The sequence below is a fragment of the Triturus cristatus genome, chromosome 2_1 (assembly GCF_964204655.1).
Source record: "Triturus cristatus chromosome 2_1, aTriCri1.1, whole genome shotgun sequence".
Taxonomy (NCBI): Eukaryota; Metazoa; Chordata; class Amphibia; order Caudata; family Salamandridae; genus Triturus; species Triturus cristatus.
The window spans coordinates 15,949,920-15,969,212 of NC_140581.1; the positions used below are offsets into that span (position 1 = coordinate 15,949,920).

Genomic DNA, 19,293 nt, shown 5'->3' on the forward strand with positions numbered 1-19,293 from the left:
CCAGTACCACAGAAGGACCCTACCTAACTCTAAAAAATCAATTATCCTGCTAGTAACATAGCTCCAAACTTTTGCACTTTCAATTTCTTCAAAAAAAAGATTTTGTGCTTAGAGTGACAAAAAATAATAATCAATTAGAACACTTCCCAACCCAACCCTCCCTACCCCTCCATCCCCGACCCCGTCCCCGTCCCTCACCCAAAATAGAGCAATCAGGAAAAACCTGAATGATGATCGCCTATAGTAAAACCCCGGCGCAGCATAATTTCAGACAGAGATTTAAGCCAGTAAGGCAGAAGGGAAAAGAAAAAAAAAAGCATGCACAACAGAAAAAGTAATAGGGATAAGGGACCTTTGCCTTAGCCTAGCCCAGGCCCCAGAACCCCCATATTGCCCCATCCTTGTTCCCTCCCCTCTAGACCCGAGCAGGATCCTAACAAGAGCCTACCAAGGCCATTCAAGCCCCTACGCTCTACCCTAGCAGAAAAAGAAGGAAAGGAGAGGGAGTTATAGAATCTAGATTTAGGACTTATTGTACATGGTGATCACTAGGCTTTGCCCTTTGCTAGCCGTAATTTTGCAGAGGTATTCTTGCGCTTTGATTTCAGCCATAAAAGTACGTGATGACGCATAAAGAATAACTTTTAGTTTATCAGGGTTCATAAAGAATACTTATGCACCCAGCTGCTGAAAGGGGGAAAATAGCTGGCGAGGGTGCCACCTGCGCTCCACCGCAGTATGACAGAAGTCGGGCTTTGCGGAAAAAAAGACAGCCCCTCAAAGCCCTTCTGGGAATTTGGTCGAGCCTGTTTGTAAGCCATCTGTCGAAGCAGAACATTTTCAAAGAACACCAGGAAGGCTCTGGGTTTCTCTCCGCCATTAGCATGCCGTTTCTTCAGAGTGAAGGGAAAGCGGTGAGCCTGTTCGATCTCATGCTCCCAGTTCCATTCCGTATGCTCTGGAAAGGCCCCCTTCAGGAGTTTCACGATGTAGCGCCAAGGATCTTCACCCTTCGAGAATCCCTAGTAGGCGGAGGTTATTTTGGCGCTGTCTATTCTCCGGATCTTTCATTTTCCACATAACATCTTTCATGCTTGCACTTTGGGAAGAGCATAAATCTTTCAGGGTGGTGACCTTGGTTTCCAATCTTTTGGTGCGACCTTCGATGAAGGTAAACCATTCCACAATATCTGAACAGATTTTATTCAGTTTTCTCAGACCCCCTTGTAGTTTTTCGCAGCACCCTTGGCTTGTCGACCGTCTGTGCGTGCTTCCTCCTGAAACTGCTTGATCAATAGTAGTATAGACGTTAGAGAGGGTTCTTCTGATGGATCCAATATAGCTCGCATATTTTCTAGGCCTGGGGTCTTGCCAGATTCTTCACCATAAGGGAAGGCGAGTTGTGATCCAGAATAATCCCATTTTAGCTGGCTGTGCTTCTCTGGGCGTTTCCCATTTCACTGTCTAAACGCAGTCTTCTGACGTTGCACCGTGTCAGTTTCTTTACAAGGGTTACTGCAATTATTGTCAGATTGGTCCCCATCACTTGAGGTGGATGAGCTTTCTTCTGTCGCAGAATCTGAGCCATACGACACTGAAAAGAAGTGTTAACCTACCAGTTCGGGGGACAGAACACCCTGAGGCATTGGGGCGCTGATAATGCCTTGATTGATGGTTGTAAAGCCACACATTTTCTGCTCTATCCCAATGGGGGTAGACTCAGCCTGGGTATGCAGGTCCTTCACCTTTGAGTTCTCATCAGTAATAGCCAGAGGAGGAATTTACGGGTTCGAGACTTTCCGTGAAGCTAATGGTATCCACCGGGAACTGCCCAGACAGAGCTACCGGTATGAAAGGCACGCAGGGCGCCTGGGCATATTGCTGGGGAACGCCAAGATTAAATGCAAGTGGACCCACACGGCCCAAAGGTGTGCCGGTAGGGTATGCTGCTTTGGCAAAAACGCCAAACATCGCATTCAGGAAATGCGAGGAATCCGCTCATGGACCCGGAACGGGTAGAGAAGGATTTGGAGCCCCAGGATCTGGATATGACTGAGGTCGAGCAGCAGACTAGGGCTGCGGTGACAGGGACACTGGATCCAGCACAGGCAACGCCACAGGAACCGGAGAAGACTCTCTCAGAGCCGGTGAATCACTGGGCGACGGAGAACCTCTCAGCGTTGGAAAGTGAGCTAGAGATGTCTGCGGAGGAGAGGGCGACAGCAAGATGAAATTTTTAGAGCGACACTGTTGAACAGGAGAAACCGACCTAGAAGCCTTGCCCTTCGATGACCGGCGACGGTGATACCCATGTCGGCTCTTTTTCGACTTCAAGGTATGCGAAGTCGACGACCTCGACTTGGACCTCTTAAGACCTCTTTTGCCTGAGCCATGAAGAGCTTCGCCTCATGCACATGCAGCGCCTTCGGATTCATCTTCCTACAAGACGAACACCCTTCAACGTCGTGATCCGACGACAAACACCAGAGACAATCATCTTGGGGATCCGTGATGGACATATGTCCCACACACTCTCTGCAAGGATTAAATCCCAATCTCTTTGTTATAGCCATAGCACCGCTATACCAAGGGAAACAGCAGAAACAAAGTATACATAGAAAAAATGGAGAGTCCCAGAAAAAAAGGTTGCACGTTGACGGCATGGAAAAAAGCAAACTGACGTCAGCATGCTGACGAGGTCTTCTTATGGCTCCAGTGACATCATACATTGTTGCGAGTGGAGCCGTGCCATTATGATGTCCTCATTGACATGGGAGAGATAGGGAAAGTTTCTGTGGAATTCTGGAGCAAGGGGTAATTCAAAAGGTGAGGAATCCACAGGCAGATGTATCCATCGAAACACACACAGACGCACACACACCACTCATATTTTCAACGACTCGCACTCAAATCTACAACACAGCACAAAAATTCCACTCCTAACATTCGAACACCGTTGGTAACAGTGAAGCGTGCCGCGTAATGTGAGTTAAAAGGTATGTCCCTTAAAAAAAAATCTTTATGTATTTATGACAGACGAGAGTTTAACTATTAACCATTGTGCCAATCCTCAAAATAAGACTTTTTTTGTAATACTGGAAAAGACATTAAGCTCCTTCGCAAGTCACAGCCGATCCGTTGACTCTAGGTTGCGACCATAACAGGCAAGTGACTCTAGGCTATGACCATAACTGGCTGTGAGTAAATGCAAAAAAATTATCCCTCTCAGGATACAGCTTCACAAGCCACACCAGACTATTTGCAATTAAATACTCCCAACAACGGCTGTGAGGCGTCAGGAACCCACCAGCAATGTAAGGGCATTATAACGGCAGAATGTGAGCTATACAAAAAACTGTAAAATAACACAATCACACAACATCTGTACTGGACACGACAACTCGCTTCCTCAAAAAGAGTTAGAACTGAAAATAGACAGTAGGCACCAGAAAATAGATCTGTGCAGTGACATGCAGAGCACCGCATATTTTCATGGACATCACGTCACGTATATGCATAACTACCCCCAAGAAAATCTGGAAATCAGGGTCCATTTCTGCACAATCGCAGAGACATGGATATCAGGGTCTATACCTGCACATTCACACAGACATGGAAATCAGGGTCCGTATCTGCACAATCACACAGACATGGAAATCAGGGTCTGTACCGGCACAATCACAGTGTCATGGAATTCAGAGCCCAGATCTGCACAAACACACAGACATGAATAGTATTCATCATTAAAGTCAAATAGGCACCCGACTGTGCAATCAACAGCTCCCTTACCTGCATACTCATGCATGGACGCAAATGCGCAAACACTGCAAGTCTACAGCCTACTACATGAGCCGTGACAAGGTAATGTCCCCTACACGCCCAAAACAGGTGGACTGTGAAACATACACACTGTGCACACAAGCCTCATGCTGCTGAGAAAATAAGCCACGTGCGACCACTCAAATCAGAGCTACTCACCGGCTTACAGGTTGGGAAGAAAAGAAAGAAAGTATAAAATAAGGGTGCAGAAAAGAACAGTGAGAAGAGAAATGAGTAACTTTTTGTTGGACAAAAGACAGACTTCACAAAACACACAGGCTGCACCCGGCTGTGAGCAGAGGGATGCAGGACTCGACACTGTGAACCACGGACCTGGGACTAGGGAATACACACTACCCCGTACAGACAAACAGAGAGGTACAGTACACACTGTCCAGGGAAAGCTAGCTTTTGGATAAGGTCTACGAGGTAGGATGATGCCCTATGGGGCATTTGCAAAGCACCAGGGAACACAAAACAGAGTTACACACTATAAAGCGGTAGATATGACGAGGTTTAAGAGTACTGGGGTCCAGACGCCACCAATTCTTAGGTAGGCTACAAGTTCAGTAAGTGAGTCAGACTTTGTCCCTTAATGATTCTACACAAACCTTTGGGGTAAAATAATATAGGGGGTAGAACCTGCCTGTTGATGACGGTCTAGAATGTTTCAGGACATGTCCTACACTGACTGTTGATTCGGATCAATGGAAGAGCAGTGCGTATTTTTCATAAGTTTCAGCACAGAGCTCTATGGTGCCTATATGGGATATTGTACAGTGAGCTTTGGGGTTCGGTAGTGAAGGAGAGCTCTTCGAAGTGAATATTTAGAGGGCTTCAGTTCACTTGTCTGAGAGGTGCTCATGATGTGCAGGGACTGTCATGAGGGCCTACAGGAAGGCGGTAGCCCACTCAGCCTTGCACTGGGTAGGGCATGAACAGTTTTGAATGTACATCTCTGCCTTATCCACAGACACCACACAGGAGGTACTCACCACCAGCACATGTTCGAGGAGGTCCAGGTAGCCACTGGCACACTCTTTGCCATACCGCAGGGCTCGGAGGTGCACGTCAGAGTTCACCTCTGGGTGGAATGCAGCTTCCTGCAACACAAAGCCTGGCGTCAGAAAATCTCAACACTTGTTTTCTTACCTCATACCGGACTCTCCAGTCACAGGCACACCCCTACAGGACATGACCACATCTCATTCTCAACTAGCCCCTGACAGGGCCTTGTCAGAGACACAAACCACACACCATCAACCACTTCTGGCCCTATACTCAGCCTCTGGCGTTCTGTTCCAATAACCAGCACACACCAAAACCCATCACCTCTTACTGGCATTCAACCAACCCCCGTCAACCACCTCCTAAAAGCATGTTCCTCATCACTCAAGGAGCAGGTAAGACTGACTTGAGCCATCACAGCACTCAAGTCACTCCTGCACTGAAATCTCATTCTGCCAGAGATTATTCGTCTTGTGGGATTTTGGGTTTACACAAGAGGTAGACAACCATCTCACATTCACGATGTAGAAAGGCCACCCATCTTCTCTTTGCAACATAAGGAAAATGCTACTTACCAGTATGCATCAGTTCTTGGCATGTAGAGCTGCAGAGATTCACATAGATCGCCATCTGGTGTTGGGCTCGGATGCTTGACTCTTCCCTTGGACGATAGTGCCCATGGGCATCGACTCCATCCTCAGATTGTTTTTCGCCATGATGGAGTTTGTAGAAACAGAAATGATGTCCAGGTGAATGTATCTAAGTAAGATAACACTGGGACAGATACAGGTTCCGGGGAGGTGGTTGGGTGTGTGAATCTCTGCAGCTCTACATGCCAAGAACAGATGCATACTGGTAAGTAGCATTTTCCGTTCGAGGCATATGAGCTGCAGAATTCTCACACTGTGCATAGACTCTACAGCAGTGTCTCCCCTAGCAGAGATCACCTGTATCAGTTGCAGTGGGTTGCAAAAGTGTCTTGAGAACAGCCTGGCCTACAGAAGCTTGTTGCTTTGCCTGCACATCTACACAATAGTGTTTGGTGAAGGTGTGTGTGGTAGACCATGTCACTGCCTTACAAATGTCTTCTATGGGAATGTTCCCCAAGAATGCCATGGAAGCCCCTAGTTTGCATGTTGAATGCACTCAAGGGTGTATTGTTAATGTGCGTTTTGCTTTTTGGTAGCATATCTGAATGCATTTGACTATCCACCTGGCAATCCCAGCTTTGGAGATGGGGTTGCCTTTATGAGGTGGAGAGAAAGCTACAAACAGTTGTTTTGTCTTTCTAAAGGCTTCAGTCCTGTCTATGTAATAAAGCAAAGCTCTTTTGACGTCGAGCGTGTGAAGAGCTCTTTCCTTTTGGAAAAAAACTGCTAACTTTACTGATTGATTAGGGTGAAAAGCAGAGATGACTTTGGGAAGGAATTTTGGATTTGTCCTGAGAATCCCCTTGTTACGATGTATTTGTAAGAATGGTTCTTGTATGGTTAAAGCCTGGATCCTACTTACTCTTCTGAGAGAGGTGATTGCGACAAGGAAGGCTACCTTCCATTGTAATTCGCATTTGTGTTAAGGCTCAAATGGAGGACCTATGAGTCTAGTAAGAGCAATGTTTTGGTTCCACACTGAAGAGGGTGGCAGTCTAGGTGGAATTATTATTTTAAGACCTTCCATAAAAGCTTTGATAGCAGGTACTCTAAACAATGACAAATGTTGTCTGTTTTGTAGTTAGGCGGCAAGGGCAGCCAGATGTAATCTTACAGATGAATATGCCAGATTGAATCTTTGTAGATGTAGCAAGTAGCAAATGTTTTGAATTGAAGCATCTAAAGGGTCAATTTTGTTGTTATTGCAGTAAATGACGAATCTTTTCCATTTAGCTGCGTAGTAGGGCATCTGGCTTCTTTAATAATGTTCATACAGTCAGGTGGGAGGTTGAGGTAACCGAACTCTAGGATTTCAGGAGCCAGATTGCTAGATTTAGTTGTGCTGGATCTGGGTGCCTTATCTCTCCATGGATCTGCGTGAGCAGCTTTGGGGAGAGACGTAATTTTTTATGTGGAACTATTGAGAGTTCAAATAGTGTTGTGAACCATGGTTGCCGTGCCCATGTGGGAGCAACCAGGATCATCTTGAGAGACTGTTGTTTGAGCTTGCGTACTACCAGCGGAATGAGCGGGAGTGGCAGAAAAGCGTACGCAAATCTGCCTGACCAGTTCATCCATATTGCATTGCCCTTGGACAAAGGTTGTGTGGGAAACTGGCGGAAAAAGTGGGGCATTTTGCGTTTGCTTGTGTGGCCAACAGATCTATGTCTGGTTGTCCCCACATTTGGAACCAGCATTGAAAATGCAATAGGTCTCGCCTTTGATTAAGTTAAAGTCATTTGCTTTGCTAATAGTATTGTATAGCAAAGCAAATGGCTTTAACTTAATAAAGACTAGACCTATTGCATTTTTAATACTTCCTTCAGCACTCCCCTCAGTGTGAGCTTCCCTCAGTGCGAGCTCCCACCAGCAACGCCTCAGTCTGAGCTTCTTCCAGCAGTGTGCTCAGATTCAACGTCCCTCAGCAGTACTCTCCATGCAAGCTTCCTTGAGCAGTGCTTAGGTAGTGGGTGCTTCCCTCAGCAGCACCCTCATTGTAAGCTTCCTGCAGCAGTGTGCTGAATTTGAGCTTCCTCTACATACAAGCTTCCCTCAGCAAGTACATAGGTAGTATGAGTCTCTCTCGAGTGTGCCTTCACCTTGAGCTTCTCCCAGCAGGGCACTCAGTGTGCGCTTTCACCAGACGCACTCTCAGCCTGAGCATTTCTCACGTATGTCCTGGGTGCCAGCTTCCCTCGGCAATGTGCTCAAAGTAAACTTCCCTCAGTGTGAGATCCTCTGAGCAATGTTCTCGATCTGAGCTTCTTCAAATAGCGCTCTAAGGCTAAGCTTCGTCGAGCAGTGTCCTCAGTGCGAGCTTCTCTCACCACTGCGCAGCATGTGAACGTCTCTCGGGAGTTTTCCGACTCCTCAGAATAAGCTTATCTCATCAGTGCCTGGTGGTTTGAGTTCCTCTCAGACTTAGAAGTGGTTTGAGTGTGGCCTTGCTACAGCAGGGAGAGCTTTCCGCTCCAGTTCTCTTACTGAGTTTTCCTCAGCACTGCCCTCAGCTGCGCGTGCCCGGGTGCGAGCGTTCCACAGAGCGAGCTTTTCCCTGCAATGCCCTCAGGCTTAGCACAAGCTTTCCTCGGCAGAGACCTCAGCCAAGCCTCCAGGGCAAGCTGCCCTCAGCTGCACCCGAGTGTTGGTGGCTGGCCTGGTGTTTCTGCAGTTTCTGCAGTCACTGGTGTCTGCGCAATGCCTTGGGGATTTATGACGTCTCCATTTGTTTGGACGCCGAGGCCCCTTTTTCGGACTAATCCCGATGCCCGGACCACTCTAAACCCTTTGGACTGATCCCGTTGCTCGGCAACCAACCCCGCCTACACGGAGATTCCTTCCCGTCATCTGGCAGATTACGATCTTTTTTAATATTGCGGTATTAATCACCGCCGGATGCCCTTTCATTAATTAACCTAATGCCATCTTTGATGGTTGCCTATTAAATAATTCTGGACCTACTCATCATTTCCATTGGCTTTCATTTCGCTGTTGTCAGCCACAGACATTCGATGAACGCCTTCTAACGGTGTTATACTTCACATAATTGACCCACCTTCCCTGCAATTAATTTTGTAGTGGTTTCAGACCACGGACACAGGTATTTGGAAAATAACAATAACCATAGTCCTGATGATGACCTCAACTTATGGAGGTTGAAACGTCGTCGACCAGACAACATTATTTACAGCTAATCTCAGGGTCCTGTGAGACCTTCATGTATATATGTAAATTACCTACTGTATATAACTCTCCTTGACCTTGAATTTATTGAAATAATCTCGCCGTACCGTGTTGTCACTTCCACACTTTTGTCACTGCGCCGTTCACTTTTTCATTTTTTTGTCAGTGCATATGTGTTAGTTATGGTTATTTTGAATTGTATATACCTTTGTGTATCCAATTATTAAATCTGTTCCTTCTCTACCTTGGATCTCTCTTAATTTTGCCCTTCCCTTGATTGAATCGTGTTTTGATTGGTCCCTGCATTCATTTTTCCTGTTGAGACATTGTTTGTTGTTATTGGGGATTTATGTAGCCTCCTGTGTTTGCAGATATTCACTGTACAAACGGAAACGCTTCCAAGAAAAGACGCACCCAGAGTCACCTCAGTCTCATAGGAATTCAACAGACACCAGGGTGAACTAAGCCTGTATTGTGAGTGCGTGCTATAAAAAAAACTACACAAAGTAGCGGAAATACCAGGTTACGCCACACCCTGTGCACGAGCACCCAAATCTACGAATGCCTCGATTCTGAGAACTTGCTGAGCAGGCTAAAAAACACATGAAAAACACCCCCAGGTAGCCACTGGCTGTCATTGTATTAGTGTGTTTTAAATGCGCTTTCAACTCACGTTGCTGCAAAAACACCACCCTCAATTTTACTGCAGTTCTCAAGTCTATTTGAGGTGCAAAGGTTGGGTGTCCCAGGTTCCTCGAAGTACCTCATGTAAGCACTGGATTGTTGAAAGTGAAAGCACGCCGCCATGCGCGTGCACATTTGTCTACGGAGCCAGAGTTGAAGGAAGCAGCAGCAAGCTGTATATGCGAAGCAGCATTTTTGTTGCTATGGCGAGAGCAGCCATCTTTGTTTATGCAGACGTGTGCATGGAAGCCCTCGGCCCTCGGGAGAATTGATTGCAAAAGGCACTTGCATGCAACGCATGCGCTGCTTTCGCCAGGCGAGACCTAAAAAGGGTTGAAGAACTTCTGGATGAAGTTCCCATTCATGTATCTGTTGAGTTTGACGACTTTGCAGATCTGCAATCTGATTGTTCACACCTGGCAGATGTTCCGCCAGAAGATACATGTTTTGTGGAATGGCCCATCTCCATATGCTTTGCGCTAGGTGAGATAACTGCAAAGAGTGTGTCCCTCCTTGTTTTTTTAATGTAATACATGGCTGTCATATTGTCCGTGCGGACTAGGACAGTCTTGTTGAGGAGATGTGTTTGGAATGACTTTAATGCTAGAAGTATTGCCAGTAGTTCTAGTTGATTGATGTGGAGCACTCTTTGTTGGGTGGTCCACCTGCCCTGAATTGTGTGGTTTAGGAAATGGGCTCCCCAGCTGGTGAGTGATGCGTCTGCAGTTAGCACTATCTGTGGAACTAGCTCTAGGAACGGCCGCCCTCTGAAAAGATTTTTTGTGTTCCACCACTGCAGAGAGCGATGGGTGCGGCTGTCCACCAACACCAGATCTGTAAGTTGACCTTGAACCTGGTTCCACTGACGTGCTAAGCATTCTTGTAAAGGGAGCATCTGGAGTCTTGCGTGAGGAACAATGAAAATGCAAGAGGCCATCATTCCTATGAGCTGCATAAACACTTGTGTTGGAGGGAGTGTTGGGGTTGAAAATTGGTGATGCAAGTTTGCATGTTGGCTATCCTGGCTGGATTGGGGTATGCTAGGGCTTTTGATGCGTCTATTGTGGCTCCTAGATACTGAAGTAGGTAGGAGGGCTGAAGGTGTGACTTGGTAGAGTTTACAGTAAAACCCCAAGTTGTGTAGCAGTTGAATGGTTTGATAAGTAAGGTGAACACATTGGTTGTGTGACTGCTTTTATCAGCCAGTTGTCCAAGTATGGAAATACATGGATTTGCTGCCTTCGCAAGTGTGCCGCTGCTACCGCATGGTATTTGGTGAATACCCTGGGTGCTGTGGTCAACCCGAATGAGAGAACTTTGAATTGATAGAACTGGCTGACCACTGTGAAACTCAGATATTTCCTGTGAGCAGGGTGTATAGGAATATGGAAGTAGGCGTCGTTGAGATCAAGTGTGGCAAGGAAGTCGCCTTGTTGAGGCAGTGGAAGGACTTGAAGAGTGATCATGTGAAAATGATCTGATTGTATGTAGAGATTGAGAGGTCTGTAGTCTGGTATTGGCCGTAGAGTACCAACCTTTTTGGGGATTAGGAAATACAGGGAGCATACTCCTGTCCCTTGGTGCTGTATGGGGACCTGTTCTATAGCATGCTTTTTAAGCAGTGAGAGAACTTCCTGTTTGAAGAGTGTCAGATGTTCTGTGGACATCAGACGCTGCTTGGGTGGTATGGTGGGGGGATTTGCAGCAAGTTCCAGGCAGTAACCATACTGGATAATTTGTCTTACCCAGTTGTCTGTAGTGATGGAATTCCAGACAGGTAGGAACTGTGAGAGTCTCCCTCCGACCGGAGTGGAATGTTCTGGGGGGGTGGGGGGGGGGGGTGGGGGTAAGTGGAGGGAAGTCACTGTTTATTAGCGGGAGAGGCGCAAGTGTTGTAGTTACCTCGGCCTCTACCCTTGTTATTTCCTCTGTACCAACCTCTAAGATACCCCTTATTGGGGGATGTTTGTGTGGTGCTTTTATATGAGGAAGCACCCGTGCATGTATTGATGTTTTTGGATGCTCCTCTATAGAAGGAGCTTCGAAAGGCACCTCGCATCTGCCGCATCGAGGGCACATTTAATTGATGCATTTGTTATTAGTTTGTGCTGGAAATGGCCCTTTTTGCAGGGTCATCCCTAAGCTATTTGCCTTCCTCCTGGAATTGTTCTAACCTGTTTTTGTTGGCTTTATGACTCTGGGCACTTTACCACTGCTGATCAGTGCTAAAGTGCATATGCTCTCCCTGTGTAAATATGACAGTGAATTGGTATATCCATGATTGGCTTATTTGGTTTGCCTGTTAGTCCCTAGTAGCGTGGCCTGAGTGTGCCCAGGGCTGGTAAACCAAATGCTGCTGGTCGGCCTGCAGCGCTGGTTTTCGCCACCCCCAGAAGCAGCTTGTAAAGTGTGTCTCAGACCTGTCTGTGTGCAGTCCAGAACTGCCATCTTGGCTGTGAAGTGCACCCACTTCCCAGCCCCTGAACCTTCCCTTTGCATCATGTAAGTCACCCCTATGGTAGGGTGCATTGTATGTGTAAGGCAGGACATGCCTTGGTGTGTGTAGCATGTCCTGGTAGTGAATTACACCCAATTTCATTTTTCACCACTGTAAGGCTACCTGTTCTCCATCAGCCAGAATGGGCAGTTTGACAATTACATTCTATAGTACTAACTGACCCACAGAACATGGTGGAAAAACGAATTTAGTATGCCTGAGCTCAGAATATTAGAATACATCTTTTAGTAAAGTTTATTTTTATATTCTGTGTTTGAAAATACCACTTTCAGAAAGTAGGTATTTTCTTGCCTAAGCCTTCCAGTGTGCTCTGCTATTATGTGTATTGGCTGTCTGGTTCTGGAGTGACAGGGCTGGGGAATTCCAGGAGACAGGGTGAGGTGTCCCAGTGGTGAATAGAGAGATCTGCATCTAGATGGGTGGGAGGAGATGCACCTGGGACCTGAATAGGGCTGTGCCTTCCCTCCACAATGCTGGCTCCACCTCCTGTGGTGCGTCTGATGTCTCTGCCCTGCACTCTGAAAGGAGGGATGCAGCCTGGTAAACAAAGTGCTCCAGGACTGGGCAGAACTGGTTCTGGCTGGGTTCAGTGACTTGTAGCTTCTGAGAACAAAGACTTTTGGGGTATAAATATCTGTGCTGAAACCCCTACAAGTAGTATAGCCCCTGGATCTCAAGACCAACCTCTCTCCGTGGAACTGAAGGAAGCTGCAGGAGAGGACTGTCCTGGTGTTGTGTGCTGTTCCCTGGATTGGCCTGCAGTAGTTTTCATTGGACTGGAAATAGGAGGGAAAAGGAGTTTTAAGAGAACTTTTTAATCTTGAACCTGCAATCACCCAAAGGGCTAGAGAGAGATCTAGCCTCCTGACTGAAGTCTCAGGACCAGTAGACTTCATTTTGTTGCTAAGGCCTGTTAGCGAGCCGCCGCAGCCAAGGAGCGTCAAGAAAATCATCGCACTGCTGCCGCCGAGGGCTCGCTGGCCTGATCATCGCCCCGCACGCTTGCGGGCCTCAAAATTATCGCTAACGCCCCTTTAGCGAGCCGCCACTGCCGCAGAGCGTCAGGAAAATCGTCGCCCTGCTGCCGCTGAGGGCTCGCTGGCCTGATCATCGCCCCGCACGTTTGCGGGCATCAAAATTGTCGCTAACACCTGTTAGCGAGCGGCCGCGACCAAAATCGTGAGGAAAAACATCGCTATCCCTCTGTAGCGGCATTTTTGTGGATTATTGACATCATCCCGGAACTGTAAGTAAAAAGGGTCGCAGAGACCATTGCTCTGAAATGAACTTTGCATTCCCCATTTGAACTATTTTTGCAGCATCCAGAAAGAATTATTTTTGCACAGTATTGTGGCTTTCTCGTTATTTGGTCTTGTGATAAGCCTATATATAAAGATAGGAATATGCTACTTACCAGTATGCATCTGTTCTTGGCATGTAGAGCTTCAGAGTCACACACTTAGGATAGTAGATCGCCATCTGGTGTTGGGCTCGGATGCTTGCAGGTTGTTGTTGTCTTCGGAAGAAGTCTTTGGTCACGAGATAGGTGACTCCTCCCTTGGACGACAGTGCGCATGGGCATCAACTCCATTGTTAGATTGTTTTTCGCCATGATGGGAAATGATGGAGTTTGTAGAAAAGAGAGAGATGTCCATGTGTGTTGCCTAATTAAGACGATGCTGGAACAGATACAGGTCCCGGGGAGGTGGGTGGGCGTGTGTGACTCTGCAGCTCTACATGCCAAGAACAGATGCATACTGGTAAGTAGCATATTCCGTTCGAGGCATATGAGCTGCAGATCACACACTTAGAATAGACTATATAGCAGTGTCTCCCCTAGCGGTGGTCACCTGTATCGGTTACAGCAGTTTGAAACAAAGTTCTAAGGACAGCCTGACCCACAGAAGCTTGTTGCTTTGCTTGTACATCAATCAATCAATCAGCGAATTTGTATAGCGCGCTACTCACCCGCAAGGGTCTCAAGGCGCGGGGGGGGGGGGGGGGGGGAGGTCACTACTGCTCGAACAGCCAGTTGAGTTGTTTCCTGAAGGAGAGATGGTTCTGGGTCAGCCGTAGGTGGGTTGGGAGGGAGTTCCACGTTTTGGCCGCCAGGTAGGAGAAGGACCTTCCCCCGGCGGTGGTCTTGCGAATGCGTGGAACGGAGGCGAGGGCGAGGCTGGCGGGTGGGTGTGTGGAACATGAGGCGGCTGTTGAGGTACTTCGGGCCCATGTCGTGGAGGGCCTTGTGTGCGTGGGTGAGGAGTCTGAACGCGATCCTCTTGTTGACGGTGGGTGAGCCAGTGCAGGTCTCTCAGATGGGCGGAGATGTGGCTGTGGCGGGGGACGTCCAGGATGAGACGTGCTGACGCGTTCTGAATGCGTTGGAGTCTTTTCTGAAGTTTGGCAGTGGTTCCGGCGTAGAGGGTGTTCTCGTAGTCCAGGCGGCTGGTGACGAGGGCCTGGGTGACTGTTTTCCTGGTTTTGGTGGGGATCCATCGGAAGATCTTACGGGGCATGCGCAGGGTGTTGAAGCAAGTTGATGAGACGGCGTTGACTTGCTTGGTCATCGTGAGGGAGGAGTCCAGGATGACGCCCAGGTTGCGTGCGTGGTCCGTAGGCTTGGGTGCGGTGCCCAGTGCCGGGGGCCACCAGGAGTCGTCCCAGGCGGAGGGGGATGGTCCCAGGATGAGGACTCCCGTCTTGTCTGAGTTCAGTTTCAGACGGCTGAGCTTCATCCATTCCGCAACATCTTTCATGCCCTCCTGGAGGCTGGATCTGGCGGAGGCGGGGTCGTTGGTGAGGGAGAGGATCAGCTGGGTGTCGTCGGCGTAGGAGATGATGTTAATGTTGTGTTGACGTGCGATGGCTGCGAGAGGGCTCATGTAGATGTTGAAGAGAGTGGGGCTGAGTGAGGATCCTTGTGGGACGCCGCAGATGACTTTGGTGGCCTCGGAACGGAACGGTGGGAGGCGGACTCTCTGGGTTCTTCCGGTGAGGAACACAATAGTGTTTGGTAAAGGTGTGTGTTGTAGACCATGTGGCTGCCTTACAATTATCTTCTATGGGAATGTTTCCTAAGAATGCCATGGAAGCCCCTTTTTTGCGTGTGGAATGCGCTCTAGGAGGAACGGTTAGTGTGCGTTTAGCCTTGTGGTAGCATATTTGGATACATTTAACTATCCACCTAGCTATCCCAGATTTGGAAATTGGGTTGCCTTTATGTGGTGGAGAGAAAGCGACAAACAATTGTTTTGTTTTGCGGAATGATTCGGTTCCGTCGATGTAGTAAAGAAGGGCTCTTTTAACGTCTAGGGTATGAAGAGCTCTTTCAGCGACCGAGTCTGGATTTGGGAAGAATACTGGTAACTCTATTGATAATGGTTCTTGTATGGTTAAAGCCTGGATCTCACTTACCCTTCTGAGGGATGTGATAGCGATAAGGAAAGCCACTTTCCATGTGAGGAACTGTAGTTCGCATTTATGCAGAGGTTCAAATGGGGGTCCCATGAGCCTTGTAAGAACAATGTTTAGATTCCACTCTGGAGAGGGTGGTAATCTGGGAGGAATAATTATTTTTAGGCCTTCCATGAGTGACAAGTGTTGTCTATTTTGTAAGTAGGCTGCTAATGCTGCTAGGTGGAGACGTATGGATGAGTATGCCAAGTTACATCTTTGCAAGTGCAGTAAGTAGCAAATGATGTCCTGGATGGATGGATCCAGTGGGTTTATAGGATTGTTAGTGCAGTAAATGGCAAATCTTTTCCATTTTGCAGCGTAGCAGTCTCTAGTGGTAGGTCTTCTGGCCTCTCTTATAATATTCATGCAGTCTGGTGGTAGGTTGAGATAACCGAACTCTAGGACTTCAGGAGCCAGATTGCCAGGTTCAGTTGACCTGGATCTGGGTGTCTGATTTCTCCATGGTTCTAGGTTAATAAGGACGGCGAGAGATGCAGTTTTTGGTGTGGCACTAGTGAGAGTTCCAGTAGTGTTGGGAATCACGGTTGGCGTGCCCATGTGGGAGCTACTAAGATTAGTTTGAGAGACTGTTGCCTGAGCTTGCGTACCACTAATGGAATGAGTGGGAGAGGCGGAAAAGCGTACGCAAATCTGCCTGACCAGTTCATCCATATTGCATTGCCCTTTGACTTCGGGTGGGGAAACCTGGCGGCGAAGGTTGGGCATTTTGCGTTTTCGTGTGTGGCGAACAGATCGATGTCTGGTTGGCCCCATTGTTGGAAGAAGGGTTTTAGGACTTGGGGATGCAGTTCCCATTCGTGGATCTGTTGAGTCTGTCGACTTAACAGATCGGCAATCTGATTGTGAACCCCTGGAAGGTGTTCTGCAAGTAGGTATATTTTCTGGGGAATGGCCCATCTCCAAATGTTCTGTGCGAGCTGGGACAGCTGGAGAGAATGTGTGCCCCCTTGTTTCTGTATGTAATACATGGCTGTCATGTTGTCTGTCCGGATGAGGACAGTTTTGTTTTGGAGATGTAGTTGGAATGATTTCAGTGCTAGGAACACTGCTAGCAGTTCCAGGTAATTGATATGGAGCCTTGTTTGTTGAGTGGTCCATTTGCCCTGAGTGGTGTGGCCGAGGAGATGGGCTCCCCATCCTGTGAGCGATGCGTCTGTTGTCAGCACTATCTGTGGAAGAGGCTCTAGGAACGGCCACTCTTTGGAGAGGTTTGTTATGTTCCACCATTTGAGAGAGCGATTTGTGCGGCTGTCTACCAACACCAGATCCGTAAGTTGTCCGTGGGCCTGGTTCCACTGACGTGCTAGACATTCTTGCAAGGGGCGCATTTGAAGTCTTGCATAAGGCACAATGAAGGTGCATGACGCCATCATGCCTATGAGTTGCATGAACACTCTTGCTGGTAGAGAGTGTTGAATTTGGAATTTTGCGATAAGAGCTTGTATATTGGCTATCCTGGCCGGATTGGGATATGCTAGGGCTGTGGAGGTGTTTATGGTGGCTCCTAGATACTGATGTATGTGAGCAGGTTGGAGGTGAGATTTGGGATAGTTTATTGTGAATCCCAAGTTGTGTAAGATTTGGATGGTTTGGGGAGTGTGTAGAACACACTTGTTGAATGACTTGGCTTTTATTAGCCAGTCGTCTAGATACGGGAAGACATGAATTTGTTGCCGTCTGAGATGTGCTGCTACTACTGCTAGGCATTTTGTGAATACTCTGGGTGCGGTTGTTACCCCGAATGGAAGGACTGTAAACTGGTAGTGTTGTCTGTCCACCACAACCGTTAAATACTTCCTGTGGGCAGGATGTATGGGAATGTGGAAGTAGGTGTCCTTGAGATCTAGTGTGGTAAGGAAATCGCCTTGTTGCAGTAGTGGGAGCACTTGTTGAAGAGTGATCATATGGAAATGATCTGAGTTTATATACAGATTTAGTGGTCTGAGGTCGAGTATTGGTCTTAGAGTCCCGTCCTTTTTGGGGATTAGGAAGTAGAGAGAGTATACCCCTGTACCCTGATGTTCTAAGGGAACTGGTTCTATTGCGTGTTTTTGAAGCAATGAGAGAACATCTTGTTTTAGGAGTGTAAGATGGTCCGGTGACATGGAGCGTTGTTTGGGTGGTATGTGGGGGGTGGGGGGGCGGAGAGAGTTGTGAGTTCCAGGCAGTAACCATACTGGATAATTTGTTTGACCCACTTGTCTGTTGTAATGGAGTTCCAGACAGGTAGGAACTGTGTTAGTCTTCCCCTGACCGGAGTGGAATGGTCTGAGGGGAGTGGAGTAAAGTCACTGTTTTGTGGCAGGGGAGGTGCGAGTGATGTTATTACCTCGCCCATTGTTGTTTCCTCTGTATCCGCCTCTAAAATATCCTCTACTGGGGGATGTGTGTGGTGGTTTTGAATGTAGAGGAGGTGTTCGTTCCAATATTTTTGGATGCTCCTCTATAGAAGGAGCGCCGAAAGGAGCCACGTGGTTGGGGAGACTGTAATGCTCCCATGGACTTAGCCGTCTGTGTCCTTTTTCATTTTTTCAAGGGCAGCGTCTACTGCTGGCCCAAAGAGCTGTTCCTGATTGAATGGCTGACTAAGTATAGTAGTTTGCACTTCTAGCTTAAAGCCCGAAATGTGTAGCCATGCATGTCGTCGAAGGAGCACACTTGTGTTAATTGCTCTAGAGGCAGTGTCTGCGGCGTCAAGTGCACATTTAATTGCTGCATTTGAAATGAGCTTTCCCTCTTGAATGAGGTCATTTGCCTGGGGTTTATATTGATCTGGCAGGTGTTGTAAGAGAGTCTCTAATTAGTCGTGATGGGCCCTGTCATAGCGTGCTAGTAGGGCTTGGGTGTTGGCAATACGCCAGTGATTAGTGGCTTGTGCTGCTACTCTTTTGCCAGAGGCTTCCAATAGTTTGGATTCTTTGTCTGGGGGTGGTGTATCTCCTGTGGTTTGGGAGTTGGCGCATTTTCGAGCATTGGAAACTACCAAAGAATCCAAAGGGAGTTGCCCTTTGATGTAATTAGGATCTTCCGGGGCAGGCCTATATTTCTTTTCGATCCGTGGGTTGAGAACCCTGGCACGAACAGGGTCTTTAAAGACTTCGGGGGTGTGTTTTATGACTCCTTTAATCATGGGTAGAATTTGTACAGACTTTTGAGACTGTTTGAAAGTGTCTAATAGGAAGTCTTTCTCTGGTGCGTCTGAGTGCATTGTGACGCCGTGGTATATTGCTGCTCTATTTACTAACTGGCCAAACCCCAGGTGATCGTCTGGAGGCGATGGTTTTGAGGGATATGGCTGAGGGTCAGGCATGTCTGGTAGAGAGTTGCCCAATCATCAAGTGGTGAGGTATCTGGATCCGTGAACGGATCATTAGGGTCACCCCCACCCCCTAGGTCATCATCATCATCCTGTGGTGGTGGTGTATGTGATGGAGAGGGTATAGGTAAGGGTGGTGTAGGCAGAGGGGGTGGGATAGGAGGCAGTATAGGAGAGGAAGGAGGGATAGGGGATGTTGAAGAGTCCTTCCCATTTACAGGAACTGGGGCAGGTGGTGTGTCCAGTTTCCGTTTTTTACATGGCAACGTGGTGACATGTCCAGTCTTGGGGTTGATATAAATCTTTTTCTGCCTTGGGTCGATTGGATCTGGATGAAAAAGTTCTTGTTCTTCAGGAACAGTCTTTGTTACCGATTTTTTCGGTTCCGATCGAGGTTTTGGTTGATCGGTAGCTTGTTTGGCTTTAGGAGGCGTATGAGAGTCCTTAGCCGGTGGTTTCGGTACCGATGATGGTTTCGGGGCCGATGTGGTTTTCGGAGCCGAAGGTTTATCTGTGGGCTTGGGAACCTTCGGTGCCGGTGTGTCTATCGGCCTTGGTGTTTTCGGGGTCGAGGGCTTCGGAGCCGATTTCGGTGCCGATTGGTCTTTTGTCTTCGGTGCCGATTGGACAATGACATG

General features: G+C 47.8%; 1 protein-coding gene across 7 annotated transcripts in view; it reads right to left on the minus strand.

The window, feature by feature from the left end:
- Positions 1-19,293, minus strand: part of TLN1 (talin 1) — an 880,838-nt gene that overhangs the window by 98,461 nt on the left and 763,084 nt on the right. For all 7 annotated transcript variants that reach the window (XM_085627686.1, XM_085627681.1, XM_085627685.1 and 4 more), the window contains one exon: positions 4,815-4,922. In XM_085627686.1, the coding sequence (XP_085483812.1) occupies positions 4,815-4,922 (108 nt within the window). The remainder of the gene's footprint in view (positions 1-4,814; positions 4,923-19,293) is intronic.